The sequence below is a fragment of the Crocodylus siamensis genome, chromosome 4 (genome assembly GCF_052110815.1).
Source record: "Crocodylus siamensis isolate JL-2025a chromosome 4, ASM5211081v1, whole genome shotgun sequence".
NCBI classification, from domain to species: Eukaryota; Metazoa; Chordata; order Crocodylia; family Crocodylidae; genus Crocodylus; species Crocodylus siamensis.
Genome location: NC_143398.1, coordinates 65398037 through 65415128, shown reverse-complemented (window position 1 = coordinate 65415128; position 17092 = coordinate 65398037). Strand labels below are relative to the sequence as shown.

The window sequence follows — 17092 nt, the reverse complement described above, 5'->3', positions numbered from 1 at the left end:
TAAATGTGTGCGTATGTATGTGCATGCACTGTTGGCTACATGGACTATCTGCCAATTTTTGACTGTGGTCAAATAATAGGTAGTCAACTGACATTATGTGACTAGTCAATTGACTGGATTCCCAGCCCTATATTGGACTAACATGACTTGGTAGTTTTCAAAGAGGCTTTAGAATATGCCAAGAGAGGAGTCCCTAGAGAATAACAATAGATGTTTTCCCTCCAAACCATCTCCTTCTATAGGATGTTTAAAAATGTTCACTTCACCAATAAATGATGAACAGGGATTCTGGTTTTCCTTGATAAAAAAAATCACAAATTCTGATATAAAAAATCGCAAATTCTCCAACAAAACCCTCCAAATCTGTGATTAAAATGAAAGCCCCCCCCACAACCCTGTTGATGCCCCTCACTCTCCCTCACAGCCTCCCCAGCCCTGCTTGTGCCCCTCACTCCCCACACAACACCCCCCAATCCCACTCATGCAGGCACAGACACACACATACACTTACACCCCAGAAGGTAGGTGTATGTGGGGGAAAGAGGTGGGGCAGGTGAAAATGAAGGGGCTGCGGGGAGCAGATCAAGAAGAGGGTGGTGAGGGGAATGCACCTCTGTGCATGCTCCCAGGAGCAGGGTCGGGGGGTGAGGGCAATGGTGCCTCTTTGTGGGCTGCACACCCAGGGAAGAGAGGGGACTCGCACATGGCGGCCACCACCACACCACTGTGCTGCTTGCCTGCAGTCGGCCATGGGCAAGCGGTGCAGTGATGGCCACCACCACCACCACACTGCCACCACTGGCAGCTGCCACTGCACTGCACCACTGCTGCCGTGCCACCACTACACCGCTGCTCGAAAGCAGCGGCTACCGCCACTGCTGCCACACCCCATGCTGCTTTTCCGCATCTGGCCGTTAAAAAGCAGCATGGGGGTGCGGTGGTGCTGTGGCAGTGGTGGCTGCCACATGCAAGTGGCAGTGCAGTGCAGTAGCAGCAAAGCAGCAGCGGTGGCGGCCACTGCCATTCCACTTACCTGCGGCTGACTGCAGGCAAGCAGACTGCAGTGGCAGTGGTGCGGTAGTGGCCACCACATGAGAGACCCTCTGCCTCCCAGCTGGGGGGGCATGTGCAGCCTGCAGAGGGGCACCTCTGTCCTCACCCTCCCAGCCCTGCTCCTGTGAGCAGGCACAGACTGAGCTGAAGTAGGGGGTGGGGAGGTACCATGGTATGCTGCTTGGGGCCAGCAGCCCCCGGAGCATCCCTCTCCCTCCCCCAGGTAAGAAGCAATGGGAATGTGCCAGAGAAGATGCTACTGCCACGCCCTGCTTCATCCTTGGTCTCCCAGGCTGAGGGAGGGGGAGGTGTTGGGGAAAGCCCCACATGGAGTGTCTGCCGGGCCAGCAGGCACTCCATGTCTTCCTCCAACACCTTCTTGCTCCCTCAGCCCCCAGCCAGCTTTCTCCCCAGCCCTGCCCCGCAACCCCCAGCCCCATTTACCTTACAGGCTCCAGGAAGGCAAATGAGCCTGAGATAAGCTGGTAAGTGAGAGCATCAGGTCCTGTCCTTTCCCCCTGTTCCTTCCCCTCCTGCCAGGGTTGGGGGTTTCCCTGCCCTTTTTGCAATTAGCTCTTGCAGGCTGGAACTCAGCCAGCCTGAAGAGCTCTTTGTAAAAGGGGGAAATCCACAGGTTTCTCTGCTAAAAGGGAAAATCTGCATTTTCTATAATAAAATGGGAAATGTGTAGTTTTCTCTATCTTTCCATGGGAAACGGAATCTAAAGTTTTAGAGGTTTATCTTTTACCCTTTACTATAGACTGGATGATCGGGGTTGGCCTTGTATTATTTTAGAATATCCTGGCATGTAAAACTGTTTCAAAATCCAATGAAATCAATGAGTTCTCTTGGCTTGGGACGAGGACAAATGAACTTGACTGTAAAAAGTGAGGCGTTCAATTCCCATCTTCTGAGTATAAACATGTCTTTTTTGGTATAATGTTCCTATTCCATCATATTGTACTCATAATCCATCATACTTGTTGATTAATTTATCTTTGCTGTTACAAACTTATGGTATTACCATATTTACTGGACCATAAGATGAACCTGAATATAAAATCACTCCCCCGATCCAATAATTAGATTTTGTATATGGAAAACATATACATTTCTTATAATTTTTCAGGTATAGAATCTAATTATTGGAGGATTGCTTGAATTTGTCCCCCTTCCACTGGTACAACAGAGAAAATAAATCTGGGGGGAGGTCCTTGCCCTCTGCCCCCCAACAACTTCTTCCCCCTGCAATCCCTACCCCCACTTCCTTAGTGTCAGACCTTGCTCTCCCTGAAGTGGAAGGCAAATTTGAAAACAATGATCTTGAAATAATATACTTATAGTAATTTGCACATAGGTAGATTACTACAGGTACCCATAGACTTAATTAATCCAGAAGTGATGCATTGTACCTTTTTAAAACTGTTGCAAGTTTTAGCATAGATACTCCAAAAACACACTTTTAAGAAGCACTTTTGTATCTACTTATATATCATAAAAAAATATATACAGGGTATTAGAGCAAAGCCAAAAGGCTTATGGTATACCATATAGTTCACTGAGCTGGGCCCCAGCAAAGTAAACAACACTTCAAGTCATGATAGCCCAGTACTGGATCAGTATGTGTGTGTACTCCCCCACAAAGGGTCTATGTGCTAATTAGCACACCCCCCCCCAATTCATGACTGGGACTCGGTGTTCTTGTCATGAGTCCTGGGATGCTCCAAAAACGTATACATAGATAAGGCATAGGGCAACCTGGTCTGGCTCCACTTCATGGACAGCACAGCCACATAGAAAAGGGCAAATATATTCCCCATCTTTAAGAAAGGGAAAAAGGAGAATCTGGGGAACTACAGACCAGTTGACCTATTCAGTCCCTGGAACAATCATGGTCAGGTCCTCAAGGAATCCATTTCTAAGTACTTGGAGGAGAAAGTGATTAGGAACAGTCAGCATGGAATTACCAAAGGCAAGTCATGACTAACTAACCTCATTGTCTTGTATAATGAGATGAGTCTCTGTGGATGCAGGGACAGCAGTGACCATGATATATCTTGACTTTAGCAAGGCTTTTGATACAGTCTCTGACACCGTTCTTGTAAGCAAACTAGGGAAGCATGGGTTGGACATTCGTTGGACTGTAAAGTGGATAGAAGATCATCAGGCTCAAAGGACAGTAATTAATAGTGTGATGTCTAGTTGGCAGCCAGTATCAAGTGGAGTGCCTCAGCGGTCAGTCCTGGGGCCAGTTTTATTCAATATTTTCATCAACAACCTGGAAGATGGGATGCAATACACCACACCCTCAGCTAGTTTGTGGATAACACCAAGCTGGGAGGAGTAGGTATAAGATTCAGAGAGACCTCAACAAACCAAAAGAAATCTTATGAAGTTCAATAAGGAGAAGTGTAAAGTCCTTCACTTAGGACAAAACAATCCCATATAGTATAGGCTGGGGAACGACAGGCTAAGTAGCAGCTCAGCAGAAAAGGACCTGGTAGTTACAGTGGACAAGAAGAATATGAGACAACAGTGTGCCCCTGTTGCCAAGAAGGCTAATGGCATACTGGGCTGCATTAGTGGGAATGATACCAGCAAATTGAGGGAAATGATTATTCCCCTCTATTCAGCACTGGTAAGGCCACGTCTGGAATACTGGGTGCGTCTATATGTGATGCTACCTTGCCATAGCAACCTACAGCAACATAGGGGTTGTACAGCAACATAGGGGCTAAAAATAACTACACACTATCTTTTAGTACTTCCAAAGAGAAGTACTAAATGATGGCGCAGTAACAATGCCGCTGTAGGGGCATGTGTAGACATGCCCAATGTATCCAATTTTGAGCCCTCCACTACAGAAAGGATGTGGACAAATTGGAAAAAGTCCAGTAGGGGGAAATGAAAATGGTTAGCAGTCTGGGGCACATATCTTCTAAGGAGAGGCTGAGAGAAAAGGGCTTATTTAGTCTGCAGAAGAGAAGACTAAAGGGGGATTTACTAGCAGCCATCAACTACCTGAAGGGTGGTTCCAAAGAGGATGGAGCTGGACTGTTCTCCAATAACAGAACAAGAAGCAATGGTCTCAATTTGCAGCAAGGTTAGATATTAGGAAAAACTGTATAATGAGGAGTGTAGTGAAGCACTAAAACAGGTTACCCAGAGAGGTTGTGGAATCTCTATCCTTGGGTGTTTTTAAGACCTGGCTAGACAAAGCCTTCACTGGGATGATCCAGTTGGGGATGGTCTTGCTTTCAGCATGGGGTTGAACTAACTGACCTCCTGAGGTCCCTTCCAACCATAACTTTCTATGATTCTAATCATATGCGACAAGCTGAGAGGAGGTGACAGAGGGATTCTGGGTGAATTGTTTGGGGCCTCACTTGGTGACGTTTGCCAGACATTTAAGGCTGGTGAAGAAACAAGAATCACTGGAAATGGGAAAGAAAGGTGCAGCTCAGCTACAGGAGTGAAGGGGAAGCTGAAATGTTTTCAGTTCTCACTATGACTTGAAAGAGTTCACCTTGAGGGGAACTGAGCACAATGGGCACCATCATGCATCTTATTCAGTTGAACCGCACTTGCCTAGTCTTATGGTAGGATCCCAGCAGCTGTTTGCCCAATATGGTCCAGTGTTTTATAGTTACACCCAGTGCTGGCTGTATTTAATCAGCTTCACAGTTGGTTTCTGTTATTGAGCACATCCTGCTTTTGGCAGCAGTTCAAATATAGACAATGTATTTAATAAGGTTTCCTTTATGTGAATACAAGACAAGAAACTTTTTCTCCCCCATGCTTACTGGGGAAAGAAGAACCTTGTCTTGTATTCAAGTAAATACAGTAATATTTAAAAAAACAGCTAGTGATTCTTGGTGTTTTCATTTATATACGGCCTCCTTGATACTTCTTAGGTGCTCATCAGTTTCTGGGAATCAGACCTCTCTAAAAGTGTCACTTGTTGGGAACAAAGAAATTATGGCACTCAGTTATATTTGTTAGAGTTGGATATATTGGTCAAAGGCACCGAAACTCAGTAGGAATTGTGCTGAAAAGCTTTGAGGATATTCATGTTCAGGATTTGTTCAGTGATTATAAGGCACTCAAGATGAGGAAAAGAGCTCCATAAAGACTAAGGGCCACATTTTATAGGTATTTAAACACCTACATATACAGCTAGGTGTTCTATGAATTTTTCAACGAAGTCTAGGCTCCTAAGTTCCATCAGATCACAAGGTCATCCTTCATTGCCTAGCACGGATGCGAACAAACAAAGCAATGGATACTCCAGGCTTCAGGCTATAGCTAAGGCTGTTTCACAGTCCAACAAAAAGGATTCCATCAGCCTCCAGTAAACTCCCTCCAATGCAAAGTCTGGCTTCTTGGGACAGGATTAGGGAAGTACCTTGAAGGAGTAGGTCATGATGCATACATATATTGTTAACTAACTTTAGAAGATGCACTGGTAGTACTCTTTGACTCCTTGATAAAAAGAGCCATTGAGTAAACATTTTCATACTTTTGTCACAGATCCTTTTGAACATTGTTTTCTGGAGACAATGATCAGATCAACTGTCATCAAAAGTAGTTTTTAATAAATGTGAAGTTGAATGTACAGAGCTGGCTGTATTGGTGTTTAGTAAATCTCCACAAAATCATGTAAATAACTATGATTTTTAACATTCATAAATAAAGTTTTAAGTCTGTAGAATAATATGTGCTGCCTCATTGCTTTGTAACACTCTCCTTTAAAGGTGGCTGTATGTCAATTCTTATGCATATCTACAACTGGTAAGTACTTTGTGATGGAAGGTACTATATAAATGTAAAATAATTGAGCAATAATGTTTAACAATTATATGCTGCTTTTTACTTTCAAATCATCTTACAACAGGTCTCAGTGACTTTTCTGAGTGGTGGGGCTGGAACAGGCAGCTGACTAACTACTGCTCCCACTACTCTGCGCTCTCCCACTCCATCATCACAGGACACTGCTCCCCTTTGCAGTTCCCTGGCTACTGTCGCTTCCACCTTGTGCTGCCAATTTCCATCCCCAAAGGAGGGGCAAATTCAGCTGCAACGGTAAGCTGTATTTCCCATAGGGGGGTGGAGGGAGCAGTAGGAAGGTCACTGTGGAGGGGATCAGCACCACAGTGTGGGCAGAGAAGGGGGACATGCCAGGCTGAGCTATATGCTGCCAATCCCCTATACCATCATGAACTGCATCCAATCACTTTGCGAGCTTCAAACTGCCAACTCCTGCCTTACAATATGAACTGAGGTCTTCAAATTTGTGACTTTAAAAAATGATATGCCTCAGAATATTACATCATTTTATTCCCTTGGGATAATGCTTTTTACTTCTTCCCACTTCCTTCTTGGCCATGTAAAATCTCAATTGACTTAATGCAGAATGGAGCTTCTGTAAGCAGCAGTCTGAAGAAATGTTACTCTGATATGTTACATAATAAATAAAAGCTTCATAAAATATTTAAAACCAAGGAAACCCACATGCAAGACCACTTTGAGTATTTACAAGGAGCCCAGAAATGAGTAACAGTCTTTAGATTCTGTTCAGAAGTTATGTCATATAAACAAGAAATTCCCTGCCCCAAAAACCCTGATGTCCTCTTCCAGGCCCTAGTTTTTTAATATAGTTACTTTAGTGCTTCATCCATTTATAAAACCTGTCACTAACTGCTGATCGTTGCTTGTTTATTTTTACTTTTCTTTCTTCCCAGAAGTACCATCAGAAATCTCAAAATCTACCTTCAGATTTTACGTTCTTCCTGTTCATTACACCAACCCTGAAGTTCCATGTCACAGTAACAGAAAAAGACAAGAGATGACTTCCATTGGAAACTATGTACCCCAAAATGGCATTATTCATTATTGAAAGGAAGGGATTTTTTGTAATGAGCTCAAACTCCTCAAGTCTATTCTGTGCACAGAATAATCTGCTCGGTGATACAGAAGGCCAAAAAATAAGATTAAATGTGAGTCTTCTCTATTGCACTGTACAGCAATGTCACCTTCTATATTTTTTAATCCTTCTGGTTGTAATTCAGCTTGCTGTCACTTTAATTATTTATATGCCAAACAGTGTTTAGGTTGTTTAAAATATAAACAACAGAATATGTCAAACACAGGAAAACAGCTCATTTTCAGTTTCTGTGACATTTTAAACAACTTTATAAATATCAATTATTAAAATCTCATTGAAAATCTTTATATAACATTTTAGTTTTGAGAAAGCTGCATTTTAAGTAAGTAAAAATGTTTATGATTTCATGTGTAGCTTTGATTTAAAAAAATCCAAGGAAACTTTCACAAGAAACAGAAAACTGAAGCTATTGACAATTTGAGGAGAAAAAAGACCATTTCATTATACAACTTTTCCATAAGCTCTAACAAATCTTCTTACTACAACCTCTGTAGTGTCTTTGAAAACATTCAATATTTGCTTTAAAAAAAGTACGAAAAGCTGAATATTGTAAAGAAGAAAAAGAGAAGAGGAATTATATACCCAAGCACTTCAGAGATTTCTTTAGAATAGTGTGAATCACTTCCATACAGCTACTTAACAGATAGAAAACTACATATGTTTTTAGGCAAAAAGGTCTCTTGCACCCTAGGAATTGTAAACATTTGATTTTCTGCATCAGTACATATGTAAAAACAAATTTACGCTTACACACTAAGGCAGTGGTGCCCAACCTTTTCACCATGTGGGCTGGATGGGTGGTGCCAGGTTCCTCTGCAGGCTGAATCCAGCTGTGTGGTGCTGTGCAGCCAGATCCTGATCTGTCCACCTGGGGCAGGTGTGGGGTGGAACAGCTCTGAGCCAAACATACTGGGAGGAGGGGGTAAACCAGCCCAGCCCTGATCCCAATCCGGGGAGTGCCCCCAACCTGGATGTGCAAGGTGCGGAGGGGGGTGGAATGGCTCTGATCTGGACATGTGGAGGAGAGCAGCCTGGCCCCAATCCAAATGTGTGACGGGGGGTGAGAGAGTGGGGGAGGAGGGGGCTGGAGCAGAGTGTTTCAGCCCTGATTTGGATGTGTGGGTGTGGGGGTCAGAAAGAGCAGATCAGCCCAATCTGGATATGCAAGGGGTAGACCTGATCCCGCTGCCCAGGTAATGGTCCAGGCAAAGTTGGATCCAGCCATGTGGAACTTCCACCACTCCCCACTGCCAAGTTTGTCCAACCCATAGGGATGCCCATGGGCTGGATGCCATGGCTCTGCAGGCCATATCTGGCCCAGGGGCCAGAGTCTGAGCACTTCTGCTCTAACGAACGAAGTCATAGCCCACTGAACTCAATGGGAAGACTAATGGCATCCAGCGGTCACTAAATCAGCCCCTATGCAAACAAACCAGCATGGGGTTGAGTAACATGAGCTTTAACTAAGTCAATGAGCGCTGAAGGCAGAGTCTTTCTTACAAAGATTATTCAGTACTTCACAGTAGGCATCTACACATGTGCTTTACTGTGCAGTAAACTAATCACTTCTCGGCCTCTTGAAGGCTCAGATCAAGTGCAATAAAGCATCACTGTCTACATGTGTGTGGCAACTGGGCCAGTGTATACTAATTTACAGCACTGTTGGATAGTCCCATCAGACATGGGTATTATCTGATGGCGGAGTAAATTACTGCATTTAAACACACGTGTAGCTGGTGATGTCAGGATTAGTTTACTCCAGCTCAAACTGTGCTGAAGTTTACTTAGTTGCATTAATTGCACTTGTAGATGCACCCAGTATCACCAGAATCTTAGTTTAGGCTCCAGTTCAGGAGAGTGTGTAAGCATGTGCTTAACTTTAATAAAGCAAGGTCACTTTTTCTAAACTGAGACAACAGTTAGCCCATAAGAAACAGAAAAATATAATTCAGTTGATTTGCCTTTATAGCCATTCAGAAATAATGCTTTTCTCTATTCTTTTTGCTTTTGTTTGTCTTAAGCAATTAATTTGTTTGATACCAGTTAGAAAAGTTTTCTTAACAGTTGGGAAAACTTCCTTGGACTAATACATTATCTTCTGAACTTAATTATGAGCTCAAAAGACTCTAAGGTCTGAAGTTTAAAAGACCTCCCATATGGATCATAAAACATTTTCAAAGAACTGTTTTAGGCTCAGACTATTTCTATTCTGCAGAAATGATAAAAATAAAACATGCCCTGTTCCCAAAAAAACTTCGATAACCTTGATGTTTTTTTCTAAAAAAACCCTCCATTTCCTTTGTATTACTTGAGAATGTATGTATGGAAAACCATATGGCATTTTATAGCTGAGCACCCAGCTGCTACAAATTTCTAAAAACTAGAAAATTGGTTAATGTCTATTGCTTATTTAGACACGTTAATGAGAATCTAGTACACCTAACTAGTTAAGATGTTTGCTTATTTTCTGAAGACTGGAACTTATCTAAGTGGGTACTTGAGATTCACATTTTTGAGATGTTAGATATCCACCTAAATAAAGACTATGTGAACTTATTTAGTCCCTTGTAAGTAGATATGCTATCTGTTTCTAAGTTCACCACAGGGGTGTGAGAATATTTGGCCTCTTGGTTGCTATAAATTACCTGGAGACCATCAGGAATGAGTACACAGATCACATGCTTTTAATGGTTCGTATTAATTCTGTGGATGTGCCACTTTCTAATAGGTTTTGCTGTTGCATTTATCACCTGTAAGACAGGAGATCTTCTGGGTTCTGTGGATATTTGAAGAAATGATAAAAGCTGACATCACATCTTCATGGCCCTACAATGGGCAGCAGATATCCATGGAGAAACTGAGAGAATGACTGAGTGCCAGAAGCATGAGAAATGGTGACACTTACAGAATTATTATGACTAGAAGAGGAACTATAGAGCTAGTTTTGTCCCTTCAAGCCAACAGGTATGTACACTGTGGCAATAGGGCTAATCGTTTAATGTAAACTTACACTAATAAGAATACCTTCAAGAATGTACATTTCTAGAAGTTCAAACCTCAGAATTCAGTGTCACATCTGACCCAGGATTATGCTTCCCAACTGAACCAAACGGCAGCTTACTTGCTAACACATAGCAATGCCTGAACGTAACCTCTAAAAGCCCTGTTGATGAACAAGGGATAAATTTCTAAATTAATCCAGACTGCCACATGGTAAAGCCATCTGTGAGGATATTTTGAAGGAAACAGATGGAAAAGGAAGAGATTCCTCTAAATGTAGTGTAAGATTTACATTATCCTCCATGAACTTCCATGTAGTCCCCATGTTTATGTAATTTATCACTATTTCCTTAGACAGCTCAGATTAGGAAGCCCACATGAGCTCATGTTATTGTTGTTAATTGTGAGTCTGAACTTCTCTCCTTTAAGAGGAAATTCAAAAGTGTAAAAAGAAAAGAGAGAAAGGCAACTGGGCTAACTGAAGACCAACCCTGTCAAGTTCCTGATCATCCCAAGGATTACACAATGCTACCTCTCTTCCTTTTCAGTTTGAGAAGGACATTTCAGAATGTGTGCACCCACCATGGCACACTACATTCACTGTCAGGCAACCAAAACTGGTGAAAGCAAATGCTTTTGTCAGTGTAAGTATTAGAGCAATGCCTATTAGAACTGTTGAGGTATCACGGCCAGTCAGTAATTTTTTTGGGTGGAAAATAGGACTGCCAGGGCTTTAAAAAAATGAGTGAAAATTTGGTGAACAAATAACAAATAATTGCTTTTTATGTTTATAATTTCTGTAATTTAAATAAAGATTTATCTAGAAGTTCTGGTGATAACTTTGGATTTCTAAACAGCACTCCTTCCCCACCTCCCCCAACTATGCTTTCTGTAAATACAGTAAAAAGCAGAGATTATACACGGGAAATTCAAAGGGATTAATATTTAATCTTGTTCATTAAGGAGAAGAAACCCTATCCCTGGCCAATGAGAAGCTACAACTGTGGCTCATTGGTTAAACTAGCCAAAAACTGCTCTCAACTGCAACACCTCTGTGAGCTCATCTACACATACAATTAGTGTGGCTGAAAAAACTCTGCCACAGTTTGCACTGCAGTTTACTGCTCCCAGGTGCAGTGATCCCAGGTGACCACAGCATGTTGAGCCACGGCGGCACAACCCTGGCTGGCAGGGTACTGAGGGGTGGTGGGGGAGTCAGCCTGCCAGGCCAGAGCTGTTCTGCTCCAGCTCAATGTGCTGTGGAGGGGCTGCCTGGGGCACGAGGGTGCTACAGTGCAGGGCTAGCCGGCAGGCAGCCCCGACACAACAGCACCCTTGTGCCCCAGCCAGCACTGATCACTGTCTACTTGTGCACTGCAGCGCACTAAATAACTATGCCATAGGACAGTACCTGTGTCAGGCAGTACTATTCTACAGGAGAGTTAATTAGTTTACTCTGGTCTAATAGTGCCACATGTGTAGACATTGATGTTTTACTGTGGAGCTAATTAATCAGCTCCACAGTCAAGCACACATGTAGATGCCCCTTGTGAGTAGAGGTGAATGGGAGTACCAGGTAGCAGTGGTTCTTCCTTATTTTATTCTCCCTTTTCCTGCCACCTGTACAGTGACACCCTTCACTACAACATACACCCCACACTCCCTTCTTGTTGCCTTTTGTACCACAGAACCTAAATGTCTTTGGTACTGCTGGGGGAGGTGGTTGAATCTGAGCTTAAGTGTGGTGTTACTTCTACATTATCTTGAATATTATCTCTGCCAGTAGGACAGTAATATTATTGCATGCTTGTCATCATTGTTGAGCTTTTATTGATTTCTTTTTCAGAAACTGGACTCTTATATATGCTTTTAGGGCTCATATAGTTTTACCTCTTGAGCTCAAAGCTACAAATTTCTGTTTTTATTTAAATTTGTTTTAATTGTTAATTTGCACTGTTTTATAGTAATACTTTCAAACCATATGGTAGCCTGATAAAACTACTATTCCATTAAAAAGTAGACCAATTTCAAGAACAGTGCTATATCCATTATGGCCCTCATTCCGCAGTTCTTTCTTTTTTCATCAAAGCATGTGCTTATGAATGGATGGGAATAGACTTACTTAAATAGCAGGGTGAGGTATTTTTACATCTCCCTTAAACAGAGGCTCTCCAAGCAGGGTATTGTTTTAGAAAGGTCGAGTCTATTTAATTGCATAGATTTAGCAAAATATTTAGATGATGGATGTATTTTTCCACTGATGAAGTATTAATGTTACTGCTTACATTAAAATGATACTAAACTTACTAACTTAAGTCCTCAAGAGCTAACAAATTTAAAATAGCCTCTAGAATTAATTCATATGAACTTTTCCTTACCTGAGCAGGCTTCTTTTGAACCACTTGTTGAGGCTGCAAGGAAAAAAACAAAACATGATTTAGACCTTTCATACGGAACAAAAAACATTCAAGTCACCTAATTGAAACTTATACAAGTCTTGAGAAAAGCACAATTACATGCTTTTAAATAAGAAGCATATTAAATGACAATACATACAAAAGACAAATTTCAGAAATGACGTGAAATGAAGTGTGTGCACATTTCCTACCGTCACTCTGACAATCCTATGTCTACTTATATCCTCTCTCTCAAAATGTGTAAAGCAGCCCTGAGAGTTGCAGAGAGAGAACACGTAAGTAGAAGTGAAAACAAGATAAAGCTTAATTTAACACACCCTTTCCTCCAACTCTTTAGAACCACAAACTGCTTAAAGAGTGGGGTTTTGACTCCTGAGTTGAAGGGATTTTGTCAGTATAGGACCATCTTACTGTACAGTGCCTAATACAACCTCTGAACTTGTTTCAGAGAAGTTACACAAGGTTTAAGGAAGACTATCGCTGATCAGTTTTTTTCTCCTCTATTGCTGGGAACACCTTATGATTATTAAAAGCTGACACTCTTTAAACTAGATATATTTTTTTCTATTTTTGCTTTTTATTTATTTTCCGTTCTTTGCTTGGCTTGGAGGATGAAAGTAGACTATCCTGTTAACTTTGGTTCTTATTTTTCATTCACTAGCACACTGCTGCTCTGTCCAGGTTGCAAACTGTAAGGGAACATATAAATCCCATTCCCAGTCTAGGCCCATTTCTACTTAAACAAGTTGTAGCCTAGATATATTTTATTAATGCTGTGTTAGAATGTATTAAATATGTGCACACATACATATTTGGACAGCTTAAATTACTCAATAGTTTCCTCATATTATATTACAGAATGTAATAAGACAGAGCCCAATTTAGTCTCCAAGAGCTTTCACAGTAGACAGAGATGCATGTTAATATCTCAGAAGTGACATTTTTCTGTACTGGCATTCCCTAAGCGCCTAGGAATGGGAGCACAATTCCACCACAGTCCCCCTAAAACACAGTTAAGTGCAGCAGAAAATTGGACAGCAACAGAGGAATGGGGCATCAAGTTTTCATGCTAACATATAAACATCATACTCCATGAGCCCATGTTCTACCTGAAACGCAGGTGCTGAAACACAGATGATCTGGGTAAAGTTGACTTGGTGGATCTTGTGAAAAGCACAAAGGCTGCTTGCAGATGTTTAAAAAAACAAACAAAAAACAAAAAAAACTCTGTGCTTTACTGGAAGCAGCTGTGGATTACTTTGACCCAGATCTGCAGCATCAGTATAGATCCGGCGCCTCAGTGGGGCTTTTTGGCACTTTTATCTGAAGTTGATTCAATCAGCTATTAGATAAAAGGCCAAAAAAGCCCCACTAAAGCACCTGATCTATACAGACAGGTAAGCTAGTCCAAATAATGTGCTGCCTCTTCTGGGCATCCACTGGGCTTGGCATGGAGGCGTGCAGAGTTTAAAGCACCATTTTGGGGTCTTTTTAACGTTTGCAAGTAGTCAAAATGACAAACTACTCACATGGAGTAAAGTCCTCCCATTGCCTTGAGTGGGACTGAGCTTTCTCATCCATCATATTTTATATTTCCAAAGAACAAAGAATCAAACTCAGTGAGGTTTTTTTTTGTGATTATAGCTCTATTGAGTACTGCCTACTCCCAACAAAAAACCTGACTCTGGGGTCTTGGGCATAATAGTTTCCTTAGATGTTCAAAGGCTAGTTTTCATTTCAGTGCTTGTACGACATAACTTAAATATTTCTTAGCAAAGAATCTGGTGTAACTGGCCTTTAAGAGAAACATTTGGTGGAAAAAAATCAATGGAAATGTAAATTAAATGCAAAGGCATAAATTCAAATTGCCCACCACAAAACATTCTGTTTTAACAATAGATGCTTTGTTTGCTTGCAACAATATTCTCCTTCGATAGAGTCCTGTTACTAATATATTTTTGTATCCGTATACAGAGCTCTATACTGTGTACTGAACACAGTAAATAGGAAAATAAATGCAATTACTGGGTCTGGTCTTTTTTCTTTTGTGTAGATCCTTTCTTTTCTAAATTACTTTACAGCCATTACAAAGACACTCTTTTTGTTGACGCCTTTCCCAGGTGTACTGCAGGCCCTGGAATGATTTAGGATATCTGTTGCCTCTTGGGAAATGAGGGTGGCTGCAAAGAGATTATTCATTTGAAAAGAATCACTTTTAAGACTAGAATTCACTGAGGTCTTCAATAATCTAAATCACCAGCGCTTTCCTGCCTTTTCCCCCTGCTGATTATACCTGTACACATGTTTACTCTCAGACCACATCAAATTCACAGACATTCTTGCAGGCTGACTGGTTCCTACGGCTCAGAAATCCCCATATTTTTTGGCTGTGGATCCTGCATTCATGTGACTCCTGCACACTGTAGCTCAATGAAATCCTCTGAAAGAGCTGCCAACTCACCAAATTTTCCATGAATTAGGTCCTGACACTTCAATGAAGGGAAAGACAATGTCTGAATCAAGGCCAGCTCTGGCTCTCTGCCTAGTATGTGTCACAGTAATTCTATCAGCTGCCCTTCCACACAGCACTTCATACTTTTCAGACCACCAAAAAGACCCTTGAATACTTTCAATGCTAGTTGAGCTTATAGCTGCCAGCACGTTTTCCTAGCCTCTGGCACCCAGTGGCTCCAGACTGGACCCAGAAAGTTTGTGTGTGTGTGTTTGTTTTGTTTTTATTTTTATGAATGGCTTTAGCAGAGGACTCTGACTGAAGCACAAAACTACAGTCATTCATAAAAAGCAAAGGGAAAATACTGTACTTCACCCGAATGGAAACTGTTTCTGATACTGACAGAGCTTTATAAGACACTTACTCATTCAGCTCCTTTGCTATCTTAATATTTAATGCTCAGAGCAGTTTGCTGTCTGCCAGCAAGGGTTCATGTGGATTTTTGAACTTGGATACACTGCTTCTTATGCTTTCTACCCTTATAAGGAAGAACTGTAGGGCTGAGGGGTAGCTATTTAAGATTTAGAGCATGGGTTAGATCCTTGGCTAATACAAACAGAATACTCCATTCAAGACCAAAGAGCTGTGTTAATTTGCACCCATGTAGCAACTAGCTGTGACATTTCAAATTGTGCAACTTAGAATACAATGATTTTTGTGGGTTTTGCTCCTCCACTTTGAGTCAATGGTGCTTTGTCTGACTATGGACTGAAAATGTTGTAGTCAAGTAGTATTTACTTTAATTCTTTGAGTCTTGGGGAAGCCCCTACCTTGAAGGCAAAGGAGTTCAAGGGTACACAACCCACACAGAATCAAGACTTAACAGTCAGATCCAAATTGTTCCCATAGGTGCCTAAACAGGACGATGGTGGGATTTAGGCAGAACTTAGGCACCAAAGTCACAAAATATGATCCAGATTGATACTGCTCCAACAGCTACAAAAACCATGCACATTGTCACCTCGATTGTGGACTGAAAAGTTCCCTGGGAACCTAAGTTTGGGTTACTGAATATGCTTAGAAGCAAGTTAGAGCATAACAGCTGCCCAAGCTCCACTGAGATCTAGACTGCAACAGGGAAGTGCCAAAATTCTATCTAAATCTCTAATCTGGTAAGCGATCACAGAAAATTACTGAGGTAGACAGCACCCAACTCTTTTTTTAATATCCTTGTGGTTAGAGCACTTAGTCAGGATTTGGGTCCTCCTCATCCGAGGGGACTCAACCCAACATGTCTGACTTCCCCAAGAAAGTTGCTTAGAAGCAAGCTGCAGAATAGGCTTGAAGGGAGCACCTACTTCAGGGGCGGGCAATTATTTCAGGCAGAGGGCCACTCACCCAGTTTTGGCAGTCTGTCGAGGGCCGTATGGGTAGCCCTGCCCCTTGACAGGTGCTCCACCCCTTGACAGGTACTGCACCCCATGGTCACCATCTTGGAACTAGTGTCCCAGCGCCAACACCAAAGTGGGGTGCAGACTAGCAGGGGTCCGTGGAGCTGGTCTGGGCTGCACCAGCAGGGAGAAGGGAGAGCAGGTTCCATAGAGCCCCTGCCAGCTGGGACCTTGTGCTCCTGCCACCCTGCTCTGGGCCCTGCTGGCACTGACCCCGGGGCACTGGTGTGGGCCCCATGCTCCTACTGGCTCCCTGCCCACTCACACCCAGTGCCCTCCAGTTCTGCAGTACAAGCGGGGGGCAGCGCACAGCCCCAACCCACTGCTTGCTGGCAGGGAAGAAGCTGGTGCTGAGCACAGGGAAAAGTGGCCCCTCACTCACCCCATGGCTGATGCTCCCTGCTGCAGGTGCTTGCAGTCCACATGGGGCTGTCTGGAGCAGGTGCAGGCAGTCCCAGGCAGGCTGCAAGTGGCTGCAGTGCGAGGCACTGGCCATATGGCGAGTGAGGGGCCACTTGTCCCCATGCTTAGCACCAGCTTGTAACCCGGCCCTGCTGCCAGCCTGGCAGCAGGACCGGGTTATAAGGTGGTGTTGGGGGAGAGGAGGGGGAAGTAGCCCCTCGCCTGCCCCATGCCTGGTGCCCCATGCTGCAGCCACTCGCAGCCTGGGGTGCTGGCATGGGGTGGGGAAGGGACAGCTTCCCCCCTTCCCTGCCCAGGGTCTCCCCCACCCTTCTCCTCCCCTCACTTACCTGTGGTTCTGCTGCGGGGCAGC

At 42.9% G+C, this 17092-nt stretch overlaps 1 protein-coding gene across 8 annotated transcripts in view; it reads right to left on the bottom strand.

The window, feature by feature from the left end:
- HMGA2 (high mobility group AT-hook 2) overlaps positions 1–17092 on the bottom strand; it is a 184915-nt gene that overhangs the window by 22608 nt on the left and 145215 nt on the right. For all 8 annotated transcript variants that reach the window (XR_016441781.1, XM_090042457.1, XM_090042458.1 and 5 more), the window contains one exon: positions 12376–12408. Coding sequence is in view for 7 of the 8 variants with exons in the window: in XM_090042457.1 (XP_089898583.1) it covers positions 12376–12408 (33 nt within the window). In the remaining variant the exon portion in view is untranslated. The remainder of the gene's footprint in view (positions 1–12375; positions 12409–17092) is intronic.